At 35.4% G+C, this 24,016-nt stretch overlaps 1 protein-coding gene across 5 annotated transcripts in view; it reads right to left on the reverse strand.

Moving 5' to 3' along the window:
• Nucleotides 1–386: 386 nt before the first annotated feature.
• The window catches only part of PTPRG (protein tyrosine phosphatase receptor type G), a 706,326-nt gene continuing 682,696 nt past the window's right edge, over nt 387–24,016 (reverse strand). For all 5 annotated transcript variants that reach the window (XM_072785567.1, XM_072785566.1, XM_072785569.1 and 2 more), the window contains 4 exons: nt 21,287–21,433; nt 20,440–20,582; nt 5,635–5,770; nt 387–4,878 (listed from right to left, as the gene is read on the reverse strand). In XM_072785567.1, the coding sequence (XP_072641668.1) occupies nt 4,732–4,878; nt 5,635–5,770; nt 20,440–20,582; nt 21,287–21,433 (573 nt within the window). In that variant the 3' untranslated portion in view covers nt 387–4,731. The remainder of the gene's footprint in view (nt 4,879–5,634; nt 5,771–20,439; nt 20,583–21,286; nt 21,434–24,016) is intronic.

Raw genomic sequence — 24,016 nt, forward strand, 5'->3', positions numbered from 1 at the left:
TCTCATAGATTCTCCAACAGTAATAGTCTTGGCAGGATACATCCTTCATCTGACATAGTAAAAAGGGAGAGAAGTGGGTATAAATCTAATTGATAACATTGGAGAAAATAGTAATTCTGCTTATAACTTAGCACATTCATAATGTGAATAAAGTTTGATTCTGTATATAGGTAAAACTTTGTCATTCTTCATTCTTTAAAGATGGAAGAACTCAGAAAAGACATTTCTTTTTGGTTTGCTGTCTATGTAAAGATACTCTTAGCTTTTATTTTACTACCATGAAAACTAAGACAAAAGGTTGGCAGGTATGAATATGATCTGTTAAGGGAGACTAGTAACTTAATTTTATTGGATATATTTTCATAGAAATGCTCAGTACTAATGAATACATCAAAAACCATACTTTATTTTATGTATAGCAATACAATTTACATATTAAATAACACTATAATAGAATGATTTGATATAGTTTTAAACAGAAGGAAAAAGGGAAAAATTTCAGGTTACAAAACCCCTCCCCCCGAACAAATTAAAAAAAAAAAAACCACTTTTTCCAAATGGGTCAATGCAACGAATGTATTCAGTGACTAATTATGTCTAATTCCTATTGCACAAATGGTCAATGGAATTAAGAAAGAAAACCCAATTTTCACAATCACTGCCTCAAAGAAATAACACATGTTGGATCTTTTGGAATGCAAAGATGGTTCTTGCTACTTCAATACACAGAAAGTTGAATTCACATATCCACCACAAAAAAATCCCCCCAAAACAAAAACAAAAAACAAAAACAAAACTATGACGGAGTTGAAACTAGAAAAAAATTAGCTTTATATGAAAATATAAAATTCTATGATTATATACCATAGATACAAAGTTCCCAGAAGATGCTTATCCAAGCAACAAAATATTTACAGTTTTAATGATTTTAGCTATTTCAAAATGAAGTGAAAGAAACATGAATTAACATGAAGGCTGAGGTTTTTTTTTTCTTTTTTCTTTTTTAGAAACAATGGCTGCTTGCTAGTTTCAAATGTCCTAACAAAAAAGGAGTCACTACCCCAAATGTTGGAGAGTTGTAACATTTTATAAAATCGGCTGTCTCCTTTTCTGGAGATGTTTATTTCTTAAAACTCAAGATATTTTTCTTGAAATTAATTATCCTCTGTAGAAAATGCTTCCCTTTGCAAATATTTAACAAAAATACTAAAAACGGTTTAACAGCTAAGACAAAGTAGAGGCCAAATACTATTACAATTCCTTCCTATTTGTAGCATGCCTTCTTTCTAGAGATAAGTAAAGCCAATATTGCATGTTAATGGCAACTAAGGGAAAGCGCAAAGGGGTAAGTGAAATTTTAGCTGTTAAAAAAAAAAAAGCAGGCATTTCCCTTCATAAAAAAATTCACTGGCACCATTTGAACACAAACTTTAGAATGTAGGAGTTGAAAATGCATTTTCCAGTATAACTGCTAAATTCTTAAGACAAACTACATTTTGATTATTATTTCTTAAATTGTGATGAGTTTGGGTTTATTTTTTGCTTACAATTAGTAATATGTATCTTTGGTAAATTGGTATCTATATTTTAATTTTTAAATATAGTATATATGCATTTAAGAAAAAATTCGTAACAAGGCAGTTGTGCTGTGTCATTATAAAATAATTAAGGTTATTTGTTGATTTCGGTATGTCACTCTGGTCTAAAATTTCCAACAGCCAGACCTTGAACACCATAACCTTCTCTGACCGTGCTGGACTCTTCAACTTGAAATAGACTCTAAAGGCTCCAAGGCATAAAAATTTAGGAAGACCAATTAATCTTATTCTTGAAATTCAGAAGTAACATTTTAACACACACACATATATAAAAGACAATGTGGCTTTTGGATGCAAGAGTTCTCCTGATGGCAATATGGGTCCTTCTCTGGTGCCCAGCATGGCCACTTGGTCTGATCACTGCAACTCAGTATCCTATGATGTGTGTGTTCTGTTCACCTAGAGCTAAATTCATACACCTAGTAAGCTTATTTTATAAAATAGCACATGTTAGTCTGCAGTGGCTATTTCCTTTTCCTCTAAGTGCAAGTGGTAATAACCTTCTTATGCAGTTAAGCAGTGTGTTTATGTCTCAAAGAAAACACCATCTTTGATGCTCTCTGCCTCTGGAAAGATTCAAGAATATTAACATTGATAACAAATGAAGAATAATATTCCGGATACACTCTGTGGGGAAAGTGAGGAACTGTTGAATAGAACTGTCCTCGTTGAAGTGAGTTTGGACCACTTGGCAAGATGGGCAAATAGCAATTGCTTATATTTTAGTGTGTTAGGATTTGTAAACTGGTTCAAGCCCACTACGGACACATACTTTCTCAGAGAACCTCAAATCATCCTTTTAAATGTTGCTAATTACTATCTTTCTTCTATTAGAACTATGATACCTATGTAAGAAATGGTCACAGAATTGTGTTGGAACTTAGGCCTTTCCATGACCTGAGCCCTCTGTAAATAGCACAGCAGGAAGTAGTTGCTGTTTTCTAACCAATGTTCACTTGTATAAGAAAAAACTACCAAGGGACCATGAGTCCCAACTTGAACATTACTTCTGAAAGTCAAATCTGTGCCAACTACCAAAACCAGTTTATTCTTATCAGTACATAAATGAAGTGTAATCTGCTTAATTGACTGAAATGATTTAGCTCTTGCCATGATCTGAAACCTTGCCTTCTTGATTCCTCTCGGCCTTCTGACAGTAGTGGTGTTTCTATGTTCAAGCTTTTTTTCTTGGGTGTTCAGTAGACCTTCCTGGTATTACCTGTGATGGGAGCAGAGGGGCTGCAAAGGTGTTGGTTTACTCTAGCACGTACCATTTAGTAAACTTTTCTCACTTGCACACCTTTTTTTAAGCCCCACCTACACAGTTCACGAACAGTAGACTATTTCCATGGTTGCAGAATTTCTGTGATGAAAACATAAGATTAACCCTGGCAAGTTATATAGTTCATGAAAATTCCATCAACCTGGCCTATGCACTGGAACTTCCAGACCTGGCCTGTAGCCTCTCCCTTAGCAGCTTTAGTTCTACAGTACCACTCTGACAAACCTCATAGACAGCCAATTTAAGGTAAATAGAACCTCAGCACTGATTATCATTAATGGTACAGAGCCTACCCAGATAGTATGATAGTAGCCAGTATGGATTTTTTTGTTGAAGTTTATTGACATAAAAATTAACCAAAACCCTTTTCTTTGTAACAGGCCCAGTTCTGGTGGTGATGATTTCACTTCTAACAGAAGTTATCCCTCAAATGCAAATACGCAATAGAAGAACAGATCTCAGTAGTAGCTTATTTTTCTAACTGAACTGAAATTTCTTATTAATTTCCAAATTATGTAGTTACTGCAGGGTAAATATGGCTCCAGAGGCTAGATCAAATAACTTCCTTGGGCTCTGTGTAATGATTATCAGCCTCTTCGAGTAAAGTGTGTCTGTTCCTGAGGCTACACCACACAAAGCATACAATGCCATCTCCTTTTAAAATCTATTTGAGAATGTTGATCTCCCCTTCAAGATTCTGATTTCTTCTCTCCAAATCAGACTTATCCATGTGTGGGAATCTACATAGTCCCAAGATTTTGCTAATACAGTATTTTCACTTTTATCCTAAGTAGAATGTATGTAATTATGGGATTTATCAGGAAACATTTGGCAAAAAAGGAAAGAAAAGAATGTTAACTATATAGGTAGTTTTTATTAGATAGCTATACGATAATAGGGATATTTTAGAGGATAATTTCAAAATTATACACCTGCAGAAATTTTCATTATTCTACCTGTCATGAGGTGTGGTATTAGAAACCAAAAAGCATGAATGGAGAGTTACTAAAGGGATAGGTGAGATGTGTAAAATATTGCCATATCTCTATTGTAAAAGATAGCCCTCATTATAGGGTGTAGCTATTTCAGAGGGTCAAGATGGAAATAACACACACCATCCACATAGCTACTGTGAAAACTGTAATACAGAGATATCCTTTATTTTGACACAGTTGGGCATTTTTAAGCTATGAATATAATTTTAACTAATAAATGATGTTCACATAAAGCTCTTAAAGCCTTCTAATTTCTTAATGGATACCTTCACCATCATAAATGGAACTGTTTCAAGGCCATGAGGTTGATAGACTGTCTTAGTAGCTCGCAGGAACCTGCTACTCTTTAAAAGAAAACAATGCCCATCCACTCCATTAAAATACAGAAGGCAGACCGTATGGAGCAGTGCCTGAAAAAAATAGGAGAGGACTGAGGAAAAGCTCAGCATTGCCTGCTAGGAGGATGCAACTGCTTTAGCAATAATAATCATAATAGTAAAAAACCAAGATCCACTGTCATAACAAAGACCTTCACTGTACTGAACTAAAAAATAGCATGTATGTTGTTGTGGAATGTCACATCAGGGCTTGCTTTAGTATTAGATTATAGGCAGTAACACTGATCATATAGTGCAAACTAGGGAAAACTGCGTTTCACTGTGTGAAATGAACAGAGGTGCAAATGCTCAGTAGGATACCATTAAGACATAAAATGGCAAAAAATAAATATCAAAACTTTTATCAGTGTAAAAAAGTAACTGGGTTATTGTATAACCTAGAGTCTGGCAAAAAAGGCCTCAGAAAAGTTCTCAGTCTTCAGAAGTTTTACAAATTAAGTGCCCTTTCGGGATCCAAATCACACTAGAGATTCCATGCTCTCGGCAGGGTCGGATTCATCTGCAATGAGAACAGCACCATTTTTGTCCACTGTCATGGGACCATTTCCATTTTCTTTAGTGCTGACCAAGCTGAGCATTGCTTTATAGACAAACTGGTATTGTTCCTGAAAAACAAGAGAAAGACCGTTTGAGACAAAGAACAGCTGAGTCAATTCATCTAAGGTAGAAAGACAATTAAAAATGTAATTAAAAAAAAAAAAAGAATATACATTTATACTAAGAAACTTTAAAAAAATGACTTGGAGCTTTTATAATCAAGACCTATGCATTCTGCATGTCACTTTGATCGTTATTACTTTTTTTTTAAAAAAGATTTTATTTATTCATGAGAGACAGAAGCAGAGAGACAGAGGGAGAAGCAGGCTCCATGCAGGGAGCCCAATGCGGGACTCGATTCCGGGTCTCCAGGATCACACCTTGGGCCAAAGGCAGGTGCTAAACCACTGAGCCACCCAGGGATCCCTGATCGTTATTATTTTGGAACTGATTCTGTTGACAGTGAATTAAGATAATAAAATATCTGTATGTTGTCACTGGAGAACACTGTACTGTAGAAACCTGTTTCTCCATCTCAGCACTATTGATGTTTTAAGGCAGGTAATTCTTTGTTGTAGAGTCTATATGATGCATTGTAAGATGTTTAGCAGCATTGTAAGATGTTATTGGCTCTATTCAATAGGTGCCAGAGCACTTTTTTTTTTTCCATCTCCAGTTATGACAACCAGAAAGCCTCCAGGCATTGCCAAACATCCCCAGGAAGGCAAAACCATCCCCAGGTGACAACCAGTGCTCTAATTCAAGTGTGAGCCCGAGTTTCAAATGATGAAGTAATAGCTTTTACAAAGAAGCAAAGTACTTACAATGTCTGTGAATACTCCAGGCCTCATAAGATTAATCATTTTTGCAACCTGGAAAACATCCACAGCATTTTCATTCTCCAGTTGCTGGGAGAGGGTGGTAAGGGCACACAACATTCCTGCTGAAACTGCTCCATACCTTGGAGAGAAGAAAAAAAAAAATGCTATTTCAGATTTGCTAAGGGATTCAATTTATGGAATGAAATTAACATCATATATTTCCATAGAAGCTAAATAGACTGCATTGACATCTCTTCTTGAAATGAATGAAATGCTGGACAGGGGGAGAGATGTAGAGGCTAGCATAAAGGTGACATTTGTTCATGAATGTAAAATCTCCCAGACTGACTTATCAGATGCTCAACATGATATCCCAGATGAAATGAGAGGTTCAAAATTAGACTGGGGATGGCTATAGAAGACATAAGGTTGAGGATGAGGTGGGTGACATAAAAGGAAAAAGAATATAAGAAACCTAACTACAAGCTACTGGACAAGTAGAGGTGGTGAAAGGATCTGAAAAAAATTTTTTAACCATCCCAAAAAGCTGAATTCCATTTCAAGTCACAAAATGTGACTTGAAATGGAATTATATGGCTCAAAGTACAATCTGAAAATTTTCAAAACGCATTTCATATTTGGTAATTATTTTTGGCACTGAAGTGGAACTGCCAGTTAAGAGTATCTTCAATAAAGTCTTGGAAAAATCTGGCACACACTCTTTCTCACACACACACGTGCGCGCGCACACACACACTTAGAAGGGTACACTTCTTCATCAGGCTGGGTTGGCAGCCCCATTTTTCCAAGGAACGTGGTGTATTAGTGATAAAACAAAGGGATTAAAAGAATTGTTCCAGGTGGTGATGCTGGTAGAAATGAAACTAGCATTTGTATATATTGTACTTACTATTCTGTTAAAAACTATTACATGTACTGATGTTTTACATCTTTAATACAAAAAAAAAAAAAAAAAAAGAAGGCCCTAATTTGAGAGGTAACCTATCTAGAGGTAAAACCTGCTCTGCATTTAGGTCTAGCCACCCAGAGGTGTCTATCAGTACATTTCAGGCCAGCTCATTACTTCATGTGCTGTATGCATACTGGATGTACTCTCTTCGTTGTAGATGGGCATTTATGTCGTTCATATCTTATGCACGCCAGCAGAAGTACCATGAGTAGGAGAACTAGATCACAGCTATGCCCATTTTTAGTTCTAAAGATACTGTGATATTTCTTTTAGTGGTTTTTACCTGTTATACATCTCCCAACATGAGAGTACTTGCTTTTCCTCATCATTTTAAAATCAAAATGCTTAAAAAAAAAATCAAAATGCTTCTGCTGATAGGTGGAAGATTGTTTCCTAATGTTGTTTAAAAAAATGTTGCATTTTCTCGATTACCAGAGGGGTTGAGAATCTTCTGTATTTATGGCTCATCTGTATTTATTCTTCTGAAATTGTTTATTAATATACTTTGGCTATTTTTCTTCACTCTGTCTCTTTTATTTGTAGGATAGATTGTAAAATTTTTTTCCCCAGTCTCTACTTTCTCTTAACATTGTAGGTGTTTTTGTTAAACTGAAGTATGGTTTACACATAATCAAATTGATCATGTCTTATTTTTGGCTTTACTGGAATCTTGAGAATGCTTTTTCTTTTTCTTTTTCTTTTTTTTTTTTTAAGATTGATTTCATTTATTTGTTTATTCATGAGAGACAGAGAGAGGCAGAGACTTAGGCAGAGGGAGAAGCCAGCTCTTTGTGGGGAACCTGATGCAGGACTTGATCCTGTGATTCCAGGATCATGCCCTAAGCCAAAGGCAGACGCTGAACTACTGAGCCACCCAGGTGTCCCAAGAAGGCTTTTTCTAACCCAGCATTTTAAAAACATTCTCCTACATTTTTCTCTTTTTATTTTTTACATTTCATTGTTTAATTCATCTGAATCTTATTTTGATATAAGGTAAAGGTCTGATTTTATTTTTCCCATTAATAACTACTTTTTAAAATTGGATAGTCTCATCTTTTCTCATTGACATGAGCTTCCTTTGTATCATATACTAAATTCTCATATATGCAAGCCTATTTTTAACTCTCTGGCCCTTTAATCTAATTCCCATAAAGTTTTTTTTTTTTTAAGGTTGGTTTGTTTATTTATTTATTTATCTATTTATTTATTTATTTATTTATTTATTTATGAGAGAGAGAGAGAGAGAGAGGGAGGCAGAGACACAGGAGGAAGGAGAAGCAGGCTCCATGCCAGGAGCCTGACGTGGGACTTGATCCCGGGACTCCAGGATCGCGCCCTGGGCCAAAGGCAGGCGCCAAACTGCTGAGCCACCCAGGGATCCCCAAATTCCCATAAAGTTTTAATAAGTCTTGACATCTGAAAAAACAAGTTTCTACAGTAGTCTTGGCTGTCTTTACATTCATTGTTTCATTTTTCTTGTGTGCTTTAAACATATTTTCATTTTTGCTTGCATACTGATTCCTAATACTTCTAACTGCTCTATCCCTTCCCATTTCATATTAATTTTGAAGCTAGATTGTCAGTAAACACAGGCTTTTTGGGGATTTTGGTTAGCTTGTGCTGAATATATTTATTGGTTTGAGGAAACTAACATCTTTTTGAGTTTTTCTGTTCATGAACATGAGATCTTTTCTCCCTTTTTTCAGGTCTTTTGTAATTTTCAATTATATTTTATAGTTTTCTTTATTGTCTCTGCTAGTTTCATTTTAGGGTAATTTCTAGGTGCTTTAGAGTTTGTTACTCTTAAGCATGGCCTCTCTTTATGACATTTTGTGTAGTTTCAGTTGATATATAGGAAAGTTATTGATTTTCACATGGTGAACTTGTATCCAGCCATGCAGTTAAGCTCCTAATAATTTGTGGGTTCTCTAGGAAGTTGTGACATCTTTATCTACCAATAATATCAGTTTTGTCTCTTTTCAACTTTTATATTTCTTATATCTTTTGGTTTTATTACATTGGCTAGAATCAGTTCTGCATTCTAACAGGTATTTGCAAGGAGGTTCATATTGTTTTCTTTAATGGTAAAGCTTCTAAGTTTTTAATATTAAAGAAAAATCTTTGCTGTAGGCTTCCAATAAATAACATTTATCAAGTTAAAGAAGAGGCTTTTGACTTTCAGTTTGCTAAGAGTTTTCTTTTGAGGAGGGAGATCATTAGTGAGTGTGATTTTATTCTGCACTTTCCAACATCTATTGATTTTCTAAGAAATTCCTTTGACAATGTCCTGCATTCACTCGAGAGAATAGTGGTAACATTTACCCCCTCTACAGCTCTAGGGTAAATCTTACTTTTTCACTATACATAATTCTTTTAACCCAACACACTGGATTTTACTTGACAGTATTTTACTTAGACTTTTACACCCATAATCAAATAAGTAAGATTGCCCTATACTTTTCTATACTAGCTTTGTTTTTTGATTTTTTAAAAAAATCATGGTTACATTAAATTTCCTCTATGCGTTACTGTCCAAGTATAGCCTGGTGTGAGGACTTGATGTGCCTTAACAGTTTGCGAACTCACCTGGTTATTCAGTTCTTAGTAAACACTAAGGTGTGTTACGTTCTTACTATGTGCCAGGCTCTCTTATTGGTATTTTACATGTACTAATAGGATATTCACAGTAATCCATTGGTATAACTATTGTTTATTATATATAATCAATTATTTATAAAATTTTAATTGTATATATAAATTATATATAAAATTATATAAACTATTGTTTATCAGATGAGTTTAATTTGAGCTGATACATGTTAATAGCCCAGAACAGAGGCTAGTACATACCATGTGTTCAATAAACACCATTTATTGTGCTTATTATCTAGACTTCAACATTTATTAGTATAAAGAATTTCAAATGTTTATTTTCTTTAATATATTTCTATTTTTAATCTTTTATTAGAAAATATCAAACGCATGCAAAAGCAGTCACCTTCGCATAGTCATTACTCATTTACAGTGGTTATGTGCTCATGACCAATTTTGTTTCACATCTACTTCCTCTCCCATATATACTTTGAAGCATATCCCAAGTAATTTATTCATTAATATTTTAGTATAAGAATTAAAAGTTGAGGATTTTAAAAAATATGTAAACATTGTCACGCCTAGGCAAATTATCAAATATTTTTAATGTAACTACAGATAAATGGTAGGTCTTTTCCTTCCCAATGTTATTTTATGCCTTCCCTAAATTTTTCTTTACCATTTTCCAAAATTGTATGTTTTATGAGACTTTACTCATCCCTTTATTTAGTCTATAGAAAATGTCAATCAGTATTTCTTCTTCTTTAGTCTCTTTCTTAACATGGATTACCTCTCAGACATGTTAGAACTTACCCATCTAGCTTTTATAATGGAGTTTGATTTCACTTCTATTTTACTACTACTAGCCCATCTCTTGTTTTTCACATTTCTTAGACTCTCATTTGTTCCTGTTTAATAATACATGTTTCTGATTAAATATCGTAGTTTTCTGTTAAATTTCTGAGCATATGTTTCTAAATTCTCTTATAACTGCTCTAGTAACTGATTCACTGTATTTTTTTGTTCTTGATTTGATCATCAGGTTGGCTTCCCTCAGATTCTAAATTGTGTGAGTATACCTTCTTATTTTAGCATGACTAGTGATTTTTTAAAAAGTCATCTGTATATTTATTTTTTTTCCAGTAGGATAATAATCTAACCTTTGCTAAATCTGTTATGGTGAAACTCTTAGACTCAGAGCCATTTATACCCCAACTTAATCTCTTTCTTAAAGCTATCCACAGTCATTCAGAGAAAAAAGTCAGGTATTTTGTATTTTATTATATAACGTGTACTCGCATGTAGTATTACTGTGGTCTTTCCTTGGATTGCCTCTCCCAGATTTTGCCACACTTAAATTAATAAATACCCAAATTAAAAGGAAGTACCTACACAGTAAGATTTCATACATGACTAGAAACTAAGTCAAATTAGTCAAATTCATAGATAATTTAAGTATCTTCTATATACCAAGCATTATAATGAAAGGATAAAGCCTGAAAAAATGAAGGCTATTCTCAGAAGTTTAGGAATTAAATAGGATTAAGGATGTCTGTTGAGTTTCATGGATTTGCACTTTAAACTACAAAGACTTGGTGAAAAAGTAATAGAAGTGATTTATAATCTAGATAAAACAAGAATAGTATATAAATACACTGACTTTGATAGTTTGCCTTTCTCAAAGTGTCCATTGAGAGCAATATTTATTTAGTGCAATTAAATAAATGTATTTTCATCTTTCCTTGCCTATGTCTCAAAGAAATAAAAGTACTTTAAGTTCCTGACAGAGGTAATGTTTTAAAATGCTCTATGTTCATTTTAAAACATTGGAGTTCCTTGTATATATGCTTCTGCCCATTTAATGATACTTTTTACTCTTCCATCTAATTACAGTTATTCTACTTTTGCTTTTAAGAGGTTTTAAAAATCATAATCAAGAATGCAATCCAGGGACACCTGGGTGTTGTAGCAGTTGAGTGTCTGCCTTTGGCTCAGGGCACGATCCTGGGTTCAGGGATCGAGTCCCACATTGGGCTCCCTGCGAGCAGCCTGCTTCTGTCTCTGCCTCTCTCTCATGAATAAATAAATAAAATCTTTTTTTTTTTTTTTAAAGAATGCAATCCAGAGTTATAACCCTGTCACTACAAAGAAAGTGAAGTTTCCCTTTGAAATCATTAGGACAGGAAGGAAGACAGAATTAAGGCTTGAATATTCATCAATCCAGGGGAATAAAGGCAATACAAAAGCCTTCCACAAGACTTTAAGACATTAAAACTTTGGAAGTGAATGAGAAATTAAAGTAGGAAAAATATAGTCTGGAGAAATGAAGATGAGGGCAGGAGGGCTTCCTGTGACAACCAGTGGGAGGCAGTGTTAAGCAGCAGGGCTAGATGATAGATTTGGATCTGACTGCAGCCAGGGACAGTGGCTTCCTGGGTTCAATCTATGTATTATGGAGAGTCCTGCTCTTTGATGGGTCTCCTCCTCAGAAGAGTCCCACACTTAGTTTAATGCTGTCCTGCTGCCATCTTTAAGTTATTATTTTTTTTGTTGTGGTATAGTTAATATACAATATTATGTTTCAAGTGTATAAGCTAGTGATTTGACAAGTATATTCATTATGAAATATTCACCAAGATAAGTATATTGGCCATACAACTTATTAAGCATTATTAACTATATTCTCTATGCTATCCTTTTCATCCCTATGATTTACTTATAACTTGAAGTTTAACTTATCCCCTTCACCAATTTTGCCCATCTCCCCACTACCCTCTGACAACCATAATTTTCACTGTGTATTTGAGTCTATTTCTGTTTTTGTTTTTTTTAGATTCCACATAGAAGTGAAATTATGTGGTATTTGTTTTTAAAGGACTTTTCACTTAGCCTAATACCTTCCACCCATGTTGTAAATGGTGAGAGTTCCTTCCTTTTATGGCTGAGTAATATTCCATGGTATGATACACCATATCTTCTGTATCCTCTCATCTGTTTATGGACACTTAGGTTTCATCCATATTGTGGCTATTGTAAATAATGCTGCAATAAACATAGGGGTGCATGCATCTTTTTCAATCAGCACTTTTGTTTTCTTCTGATAAATAGCCAGAAGTGGAATTATTAGGATCACATGGCATTTCTATTTTTACTTTCCTGAGGAACCTCTGTACTGTTTTATGCAGTGGCTGCACTAATTTATATTCCCACAAACAGTGGACAAGGGTTCCCTTTTCTTTATAACTTTGCCAACACTTGTTACTTTCCCTTTTTATATTAGCCATTCTGACTGATGCGAGCTGACTTATCACTGTGGTTTTGCTTTGCTTCTCCCTGATGATTAGGATACTGCACACCTTTCATGTGTCTGTTGGCCATCTTTGGATGTTTTCTTAGGAAAAAGGTTGATTCAGGTCCTCTGCCCACTTTTAATCAGGTTATTTGCATTTTTTATATTGAGTTTTATGAGTTCTTCATATATTTTGGATATTAGCTCCATATCAGATGTATCATTTGCTAATGTCTTCTCCCATTCAGTAGGCTGCCTTTTTTTGTTGCTTCCCTCAGTATGAAAAAGTTTTGTAATTTGATATAGTCTCAACTCTTTGTGTTTTTTTTCCCTTGCCTGAGAAGACAGATCCTGAAAAATGATGCTAAGGTGGATGTCTAAGACATCACTGCCGGTGTTTTCTTTTAGGACTTTTATGGGTTCAGGTCTCACATTTAGGTCTTTAATCCATTTTGAGTTTATTTTGTGTATAGTATAGGAAAGTGGTCCAGTTTTGTTTGTGTTTTTTTTCTTTTACATGTAGCTGTCCAGTGTTCCCAGCACCAGTTATTGAAAAGACCGTCTTTTCCCCATTCTATATCACTGCCTTCTTTGTCATAGATTACTTGATCATATAAGCATGGGTTTATTTCTGGGCTCATTATTCTGTTCCAATGATCTAGGTTTCTATTTTTGTGCCAGTATTATGCTGTTTTGATAACTACAGCTTTGTAGTATAGTTTGAAATCAGGGACTATGATACCTCCAGCTTTATTCTTTCTCAAAACTGCTTTGGCTGTGAGTGGTCTTTTGTAGTTCCATACAAATTTTAGGATTATTTATTCTAGCTCTGTGAAAAGTACTATTGGTATTTGGTAAGAATTGTATTGAATATGTAGGTCACTTTGGGTAGAATGGACATTTTTAATATTAACTGTTGAAATAAGCAAGGTATGTCTTTACATTTGTGTCATCTTCAGTCTCTTTCATCAGTGTCTTACAGTTTTCAGAGTGTAGGTCTTTCATCTTCTTGGTTAAGTTTATTCTTATTCTATTCTTTTTCATGTAATTATAAATGGGATTGTGTTGTCTTCTGCCATTTTTTTATTATTGTATAGAAATGTGGCAGATTATATTGATTTTATTTCCTGCAACTTTACTAAATTCATTCATTCTATATGTAATATCACCTGCAAATAGTGACAGTTTTACCTCTTCCTTACCAACTGGATGCCTTTTATTACTTTTCTTGTCTGATTTTTGTGGCTAAGACTTATAGTACTTTGCTGAGTAAAAATGTTGAGAGTGGGTATCTTTTTCTTGTTCCTGATCTTAGAGGAAAAGTTTTTAGCTTATCGTCATTTAGTAGGATATTAGCTGTGTTTGTCATGTGGCCTTTATTCTATTTAGGTATGTTCCCTGAAAACCCCTTTTGTTGAGAGTTTTTATCATCATGAGTAGTTGTTGAATTTTGTCAAATGCTTTTCCTGAATCTATTGATAGAATATAATTTTTTAAAAATTTTTATTTATTTATGATAGTCACACAGAGAGAGAGAGAGAGGCAGAGACACAGGCAGAGGGAGAAGCAGGCTCCAGGCACCGGGAACCCGACATGGGACTCGATCCTGGGTCTCCAGGATCATGCCCTGGGCCAAAGGCAGGCGCTAAACCGCTGCGCCACCCAGGGATCCCAATTTTTATAGTGAAAGGGATTAAAGGGGAAAGGAGAGAAAATGAGTGGGAAATATCAGTAAGGGTGACAGAACATGAGAGACTTCTAACTCTGGGAAACAAACAAGGGGTAATGGAAGGGGAGGTGGGCGGGGGGACAGGGTGACTGGTGACAGGCACTGAGGGGGGCACCTGAGAGAGAGAGAGGCAAAGACACAGGCAGAGGGAGAAGCAGGCTCCAAGCAGGGAACCTGACATGGGACACGATCCTGGGTCTCCAGGATCATGCCCTGGGCTAAAGGTGGTGCTAAACCACTGGGCCACCCAGGCTGCCCTCTTCTAGATTTATATCTCACTTGCTGGCTTATAATTTTTAATAGTCTATTATAATCCTTTGTATTTCTTTGGACTTGGTTGTAACTTCTCTTTTATTTCTAATGTTATTTGAGTCTGCTTGCTTTCTTGAGGAGTCTGGTTAAAAGTTGCCCAGTTTTCAAAGAACCAGGTCTTGGTTTCATTGATCTTTTCTGTAGTTTATTTATAGTCTCCATTTATTTCCACTCTGATCTTTATTATTTCCTTCCTTCTACTAGATTTTGGCTTTGTTTGTTCTTTTTCTAGTTCCTTTAGGTTACTAGGTTAGATTGTTTGAGATTTTTCTTGTTTCCTGAGGTAGGCCTGTATTGCTATAAATTTCCTTCTTAGAACTGCTTTTGCTGCATCTCAAAAGATTTTGAACCTCAAAGATTTTGTGTTCCATTTTCATTTGCCTCTAGGTATTTTTTGATTTCCTCTTTCATTTCTTCATTAACTCATCTTCCATATGTTTGTCTTTTTCCAGTTTTTTTCTTATAGTTTCATACTGTTGTGGTCAGAAAAAATGTTTGATGGGATTTCAGTCTTTTTAAATTTATGGAGACTTGTTTTATGGTTTAACATGTGATCTATCTTTGAGAATATTCCATACACTTTTGGAAAGAACGTGTATTCTGCTGTTCTGGATGGAATGTTCTGTATATATCTATTAAATCCACCTGGCCTAATGTGTTGTCCAAGGCCAATGTTTCTTTATTAATTTTCTGTCTGGATAACCTATTTTATTACCATCAGTTTCCCCCTTTATGTCTGTTAATATTTTTATATATTTAGGTGCTCCTATGTCGGAGCACTTAACAATTGTTATATCCCCTTGTTGGATTGATACTTTTATCATTATGTAATATCCTTATCTCATTACCTTCTTTGTTTTAAAGTCTATTTTGTCATATATATATATATATATATATATATATATATATATATACTGCTACCTCAGCTTTTTTCATTTCCATTTGCATGGACTATCTTTTTCGAACCCTTCAACTTCTAGTCTGTATATGTATTTGGGGCTGAAGTGAGTCTCTTATAGGCAGCATCTGAACAGGGTTTTTTGTTTTTTAATACGTTCAGTCACCCTCTATCCTTTGATTGGAGCATTTAAACCACTTAAAATACTTATTGAGAGGCATGTACTTAATGTCATTTTGTTTATTGTTTTCTGGGTATTTTTGTAGTTCTGTGTTCTGCCTTCTCTTGCTCTCTTACCTGTGACTGATGACTTTCTTTAGTGTGATGTTTTGATTACTTTCTCTTTATTTTTGTGTATCTATTCTAGGTTTTGGGTTTATGGTTTCTGTAAGGTTCACATATAACATCCTAAGTATATAAGTCTATTTTAAGTTAGTGGTTGCTAAAGTTCAAACATCTTACTTATACCCCTCTACATTTTATGTATATGATGTCCTATTGTACATCTTTTTATTTTGTAATTCTTTATACATAATTTTCATTGCTTTTTTCTTTTAACCTTTATACTAGTTTTATGATCTACTTCCTTTGTTATATATATATATGTTTTTACCAGTGAAATTTTCTTCTACTTACAGCCTTTGCTTTTCCACCTAAAGAGTTGTCTTTAGCATTTATTTTAAGGCCGGATTAGTGTTGAGTAACTCTTAATTTTTGTTTGGTAAACTATTCTTTGATTCTGAATGTTAACTGGATACAGTATTCTTGGTTGTGAGTTTTTTCCTTTCTACACTTTGAATCCATCATGTCACTTCCCTTCTGGCCTGCAAGTTTCTGCTGAAAAATCAGATGATAGCCTTATGGGGCTTCCTAAGTAACCTGTCTTTTCTCTTTTAAGGTTCTATCTATCTGAGCAGCCTGGGTAGCTCAGCGGTTTAGTGCTGCCTTCAGCCCAGGGTGTGATCCTGGAGACCCAGGATCATGTCCCACATCGGGCTCCCTGCATGGAGCCTGCTTCTCCCTCTGCCTGTGTCTCTGCCTCTCTCTCTCTGTTTCTCATGAATAAATAAAAATCTAAAAAAAAAAAAATTCTATCTTTGTAATTATTATGTGTCTTGTTGTGGACTTCCCTTGGTTCATCTTGTTTGTGGTTTCTGCTTCCTGTACTTGGATGTTTGTTTCCTTCCCCAGGTTAGGGAAGTTTTCTGCACCTTCTGCTTCCTCTTCTCCTTCTGGGACCCTTATAATGGGAATGTTAGCATATGTGCACATGCTGTAATTCCCTCTAGAGTATTTTTTCATTTTAGTTACTGTTTCTTTTTTTGTATTTTCTATTACTTTGTTGAGGTTCTGAGTTCATCCACTCTTCTCTCAAGTCTGGTGAGCATCTGGACTCTTTATCTGGACATTCTTAATTTTTGAACAAGAGTTCCCGTATTTTCATTTTACATGGGACCCCACATATTATGTTAGCTGGTTCTGGTTCTGATTACTTGCTATTTGTGTAGCAAATAGTACAGGCTCTATTAGCTTCACACTGCCCATTTTCTCATATGTGAAGAAGGGATCCTAAAATTACCCTCCTAGTGTGGTAATATTGAGGTTCAAATGAAAAACAGAATTAGGTTATTTGTGGGTGTCTTTGTAGCAGTTATACAGAAAGAAGTCCATATATTTCTGTACCTCTTATGGCTTATCTCAGGACTAAATGAAAAGAAAATGTTCCTCAAAAAGCTTCTGCTTATTTGGGCTATATCTATCAATATACTATATCAAAAACTGGAACTGAGAAAACATTAAACACAAGACCATGTAGGCACACATTATGATAGCCATCAGAGTGAGAATGAACAAGGCAAACAGTATCTTTGCATTATTATGAAAATAGTTTTTTTTTTTTTTTTTTTTTTTGTTTTAATAGTTTTGACCTTTGAAATCCCTGCCTCCTTCCCAATCAGCAGTCCTCAGATAGTACTTTGAGAATTGTTAATGGAATTAGCTTGCTTGCTAGGAGATTTAAAAAGGTGATAGATATATCTCCAAAGTGAGTAACATTAAATATTTGCACAAGAAACTGTTCTTCTGTGAGTGAACATCTAATCTGTAGTCTCATGAGACTGTAAAAAACCGTGCTTATGTTCCAAACTTCTTCTGTAGGCTCTGCTTAAACAATTTGACAGTAATGTTATAGATCTGCCTCTGAACAAAACTGTCTTGAATATAGGATGCTGTGAATAAAGCAGTTTGCCTTTAAGCTGTGCTTCTCCTCAAATAGAATCAGCTTACTTTTGAGTGTGGAATTTTATCCTTAGATCATTTATCTAGAAACTTCATCCATCTGGCACACAGCTGAGAACCCTAAAAGAAGGTGTTAAGAGATCTCTGTAAAGACCAAATACCAAATTTGTCCACTCAAAGTTCAACTCTTTGACTTAAATGCAAGCAGTCAGGCCTTCTCTTTTCTACTTTTGAGTAGGCAAAGACAGTAAACAAAATGTAAGGCACAAGGCTCTCTGGAGAAAGTTCATATTAAGGATATTGTACATATCCTTAATTTGCAGGTCAGTTTGAAGCACAGTAGCCACTACGTGTCAGGCACTGACTTCACCCAATGGAGACTGGGACAAATAAGTTACCTTTGCTGGTCTCAGCGATGTGGGGTAATAGTCCTGTGAACAAGTAGTTGCAATAGGATGTGCTACACAAGAACAGCATTGGTAAGAATGTGATGTTTGTTAGGGATTTTACATGATTACCTTTGGGATGAGTTAGGAACCGTTTCAAAGAGAGGGACTTTTAAAGTGTCTGTTGACCGAAAAAACCCTCAAAGGAAATAGTTTTTCCAGGGGCAAGGTGCCCTGCAGGAAATAATTCAATGAAGGACTGTTTTGACCAGATTGTAAAGGAATTTGGAAAGTGTACATCAATAAGACTCAGAGCCAGTTAGATGTGGAGGTGAGGGGGCATACCAAGAGGACTTTCCTATGTTTCTGGTTTGCACAACTCAGTGGCTGAGGCAGGCTGGGAAAATGAGGAGCTTGGTTTTAGATGTGCTAAATTTTGAGGTATTTGTAGGCTACCAGGAAGGGATATTTAGAAGTGCAAAAAGTAGGTAAGATGGAAACTGAAAACTAACTGGTGTTCAGAATATTGCACTACAGCTAGCAGCTGTTTAAAAATTTCAAATTTGCTTGAGTAATGTGGAAAAGTAATTTCTACAGAATTGCTTATCTCCCAAAGAGTGGATAAAGGAAGGAACACGTTTCTTCAGGTGGCTTTTAATCCAGCTCACTATGTGGGCATGTGCTGATCTAGTTCAGAATTAATTTGCTCTTTTCTTTTGTAGGCTTAAGAACAAGCTACATTTGATTAATTTCAGAGGTGACATATTCAGCATGTGGCATAAAATAATCACTGAATGAGACAATATACCCCCAAATTGAATATAGACAAATGAATCAAATAGTTCTTTTAAATAGTTTAACAAGTTGCTAGTTTTTTCTTTCTCACTTCCCTTACCATGAAATATAAGTTTAACCGCACTACTGAATTGAAGACAAAATGCCAGTAAAATCAGTCACAGAACTGGACAGCAGCATTAGAATTCAGTCTGAATTGGTAGAAGCTGGCAAAGCACAGAGGTATTTGAATAGCTAATACAGATTAGTGGGGAAAAAAACTCTAGAAGCAGTCCTAACTGTATACTATAACTGCATACCCCAAATTTTCGTAGAGCAGTAACAATTATTTTGATGCTGCCTATGCTATTTAAACACTGGGGCAGTTTTAATGTTTCTAGGCATCTTAGAGTATTTAACTAAAGCTAATCTTAATCTAATTAAGAGTCGGGTCAACATTTTGAAATAGTCGTTATTTCCTTAAAAAAGAACATAAAATTCTTTGGAAGCAGCCAACAATATGTCCATCTTCAAGTACAAGGGAACTGAGATTTGAGGTTACAGGTACTGAGTCAGTGTTCACTTCATGCAGCATTAGTTCAGAAAAAAATGAAAGACTTAACAATAAACTTTACTTTCAAATTGATTAATATCTATGCTTCCAAAGTAGTTGCTAATTTAATGAACATATGGATGCACTGAGAATTTGCTGACCAAAGGAGCTACCTTGGAAGTAAAACAAAAATGAGGTTATAGGGGGTGCCTGGGTAGCTCAGTTTGTTGAGCATCTGACTCTTGGTTGAAGTCATGGTCACAAGGTTATGGGATGGAGCCCCGAGTCAGGCTGTGCTCAGTGCAGAGTCTGCTTGAGATTCTTTTTCTCCCTCTGCTCTTCCCCTCACTCATGCATATGCCCTCTCAAATAAGTAAATCTTGGAAAAAAGAAAAATGAGGATCTATAATCAGTGCCATATTAGCTAAAGGCTTGTGAGATTCTAAGCAATCTGGGATTACACAACTGATTTATAGGTCAATCCCAGCCATGAAGTTTGTATTATATCGTCTAAATACCATAAAGTTTACCTATGATTCTTTCCCTCTTACTAGAGAGGAAGGTGTCTAGGTTTGAATACCATGTGGATGCTTAGAGGCAAATTATTCTCTGAGTCATTCTTTAAACTTCAAAACACATTGTAAACTCTAGATTAATCATTAATAGTAACTTTCTCGCTCCTAATCAATTAAACCATATTTAAAAAGTTTTTTCTTTAATAAGTGTTGGCTGAAATTCACTGTAAGGATTAAAAATAATTAATATAAATAGTTAATTAAATTCTCTGCTTACTTATTGTTTTTAAAACATAAAACCTCAGAAAGCTTGCCAAGTCTAGTTTTGTAGCTGGTATAGTGCTTTCACCTTTCTAGAACCTACCCTCCAGGAATATCTGGAGCCTTGGGAAGGTCTGACACATTAAAATGCAAACACATCTGCAATGGGCACCTATACACATTGGTAACACAGAAAGGCCACAAGCGAGAGAGTCTGTCTTCCCCTTCCACTCCCTTAGCAATTCAACAAGAAAAATATTTGAATTTTAAAATTAAGAAATAGATACATACTCATCATGAACAATGGTGGGGCCATCCCTTGTTAAGGCCTCTTCCTTGATGACATTGATAAGTTCAAAAGTACTGCTGATGGGGGCATCTGGGTTAGGCCATTTGGGACACTGGAAGTGCCGAACTTCTAGGACGTAGTCATCCTATAACCAATACAACAAGTCACAGCCCATCCTTTATTTCCTTATTCCTGTAATCTGGTGACTAGAACTCGCTCCTGAGAAAGTATGTATTAGAGATAACTGAAGAATGACAGACTGGGGCTGATAAAAAGAAAAATGCTAAATACTAGGGAGGAGTGCTTGTCCTTAAAAAATGACCAAGTCATGATGGTGGAATCCTGTTTTGTTCAGGGGACAATACAATCTTAAGTGACAATAAATTATAAGAGACTTAATATCCTATTCTGTCTTATCTATAAATTTAAAGGAAAAAAGACAAAGGGTTAGAGCATCTAAATTATTAATATAAGATAGCTTCTGTCTTTTCCACCCCATTTTCAAGATGTCATTTACTAAAAAAAAAGTCTATTATCTTCTGTAACACATTGCAAGCTTTACATTTCTGGTGGCAAAGAGAATATTGAGCTCTAGTATATTGTTTTCATAATTAGGTCAACAGACCTATTTGTATGCATGCTCAATAAGAGGAACTGTTACATTTCACCTACCCAGCTGGAAAAAGCAAATATTTGAAGGAAGGAAAAAGGGAAGTGTACATATTTAAAATTAAGTCATACTCAAATGCGTAGGCCTGTCTCGAGGGTGGCAAGTGACTTTATTATTACTTAGAAAGACGATGCGGGGCCCATGTATGGCTGTTAATGAGGAATGGAGGTTTAAGTTACCTGTGTAGCTTCAAGGATAAAGTCATGGATGATAATTTGTTCTTCATTAGAGAGGCACAGTCTGTCTTTGCTGATAAGGGTGACGGTAAAGGCCTCACAGTTCATGGATTCTTCTCGACTTGGCCAGTATACAAACTCATCTTCTGCCTATGGGAACCCCCCAAAGAAAAAAATTCCTCTGCAGTGCTGTCAAACATTTGCTTTTGAATTTTCTTGCAAATTGATATATCACGTGTGCTATCTCCCATACCTCCCGAGTCACCATCTAATCATGCCAAGTTCAGTGGTGATTCTAAAATATCCTTGATAATAACCATTTCCTAGCACTTTCCACCTAGGTCACTGTAGCAAACAAAATTGCTCCCTCTAGAGGTGATATATTAAAATTAAATGATCTAGAGCTGACCTTTTTTTTTTTTTTCTATGATAGATTACAGAATATTTCTCCACTGGAGTTAGTGTATTATTTCACAATTGCTTAAGCAACCAAGACATCCTAGTTTTTACTTCCTATGGATTATGAAAACAGTTCTACAGTTGATTATTAGCAGTTTGCCAAGGAGTTTCATCATTATTTAATTTTTACAATCTGCTAGTGAGGTAAGGCATTTTTATCATGTGTCCTACAGGGGAGGACATCAAGACTCAGAGAAGTCCATTAAGTTGTCTCAAATCACACTGCTACTAAATGGTAAACAGCAGAACCTGTCTAGAAAGAGGTTATGCATAAATAAGCTTATGTTGGCACGAAGTACAAAGTACTCTTTCAAAGAAAAGTTAATCTATCCATGTTAGGTTTCAAAAGGAGATTAACACAGAAAAAGTCTTTCAGCCTTGAATCAGGCAAGCTTTAAATGTTCATCTATTTTAGGATTAAAAATAAATATTCAGGCGTGGTACTTGAATTCCATCCCTGAAAACTGTAGAGGCCTAAGAAAAAGTTAAGGGGTACATAGGTTGGAGACTGTGATAAATACGATGATCAGAGTAAGACCCCTGACCTCCACTGCCATGTCTCTTTTTCTAAGCAGTTCAAATGGCACACTTTGCCTGGCATGTCTATATTTCTATGGGCATTTTCCTGAAAATGCTTAGATACTACTAGTGAAGTCAGAAATAATTCTGAATAATGTTCAAAACAAAGAAGGTTTTGTTTAATCTTACATTGTTGCATCAGAAATGAGCCAACAGTCCAATAAGACTTATCACCCTTTCAAGTTTCAATATAGCTTATTGCCAAGTACATTTTTATTTTTAAAGCTCAGCATAAGGGGAAACAGATTAGCAATTGGGTTTAGTCTATACAAAAGAAGTCTGTAACTGTCAGGGGTTTTAATACATTTTGTCCAAGGAAATGGAAGTCAGACCCTTTTAACATATTAAAAATGTAAGGCAATAATGAATAGAGCCTATAAATTTAATCAATACGCAGAGATTAATAAGCATAGTATTTAGGATTGGATGTGATCCTGAATAAACTGATCTAGGCCTTAAATTCCGTATCTGAAAAGTGAGAATAACATTATGTACCTCTAAGAAATTTGTAAATTATCAAATTGGCCTGACTGGCAAAGGAATTTTAATAAAAATGGAAGAAAGGCAAAAAAAAAAACCCTAAAAACAAAAACACCCTCAAAAAACCCTTCTGAATACAGATAGCAAACTAGGGAATAACAGATTATCTTCAAAGACTATGAAAAATACATGCTGCTCCTTAATTCAGCAAGAGCTCTGGTCTCGTGGTTATTCTGCTTACAAATATATATGTAGAGTAAAGATGCTTGTATCTATAAAAGTGCTTTCTGAGCTCAGAACCAGTGACTTGGGGCTAGTCACAGAATCATGGTCTTGTAAAGTTATAACAGTGATAAATAAGAAAGCAAATAAAAAGAATCTACATTTTTAGGAAAACGATGCATTCACAAATCTTTCGACCCCGGAGCTGGGGATACAGACATGCAGGGTTGTAGCCAGGTCTCCCTTAGCCCAGGACATGGAAGTGATTTGTTCCAGGGCAGTTCACTGTCCTCACTGTCTGTGGAACATGTACGGACTCAGGTGGTCCAACCTCCCCACTACAAATGAGCCTGTGGGTAGATACTTTTGGTGACTGTCCTGTGTTAAGTGACAATAACAAAATACTGACTCATCCAACAAATGAACGTTTTAACAACCCTAAATGCCTCCAATTTCCACATGCCAAACAGAATAGACCCCTATTGCCAGCTAATTTGAAAATTTACACTCCAGTTTTTAGCTAAGATTCTCAATTTTGTTGCCATTCTATCATACAGAAGCAGTCTTGGTATTCTGAAGCTGGAGCAAAATGCGACAAAGTGAAGAAGTTCCTACTGACTGGGCACACAGTCAAATGCATGTCATCAAGACTAGGGGTTCAATCACAGGCTGTTCTTTCTTGATTAAAAAATTCACTAATCTGATACTTCTAGAAGCAGCTCCTCATTGTTTTTTTCTTTTTATTTTGTGGGCTTACATGTCCACGTAATAACTTCTGAACACTCAACTAATTCTGAAACTTAAGCTTATCTTGATAAATTCATTCACCATTCTTTTATATAGTCTTGAGACCACAGCAGGGAAGGACTCAAGGGAGGAGAGAAAGGGACTGTAGCTGTCAAGGTCTTAGAAGCACCTTTAAATTGGAACAAAATAGTTTTTCTGTATCTCCTTCCCTGTAATGGATCTACTTTGCCTATAAAATGGGGGAGA

The sequence above is a fragment of the Canis lupus genome, chromosome 19, assembly GCF_048164855.1.
Source record: "Canis lupus baileyi chromosome 19, mCanLup2.hap1, whole genome shotgun sequence".
Lineage (NCBI taxonomy): Eukaryota > Metazoa > Chordata > Mammalia > Carnivora > Canidae > Canis > Canis lupus.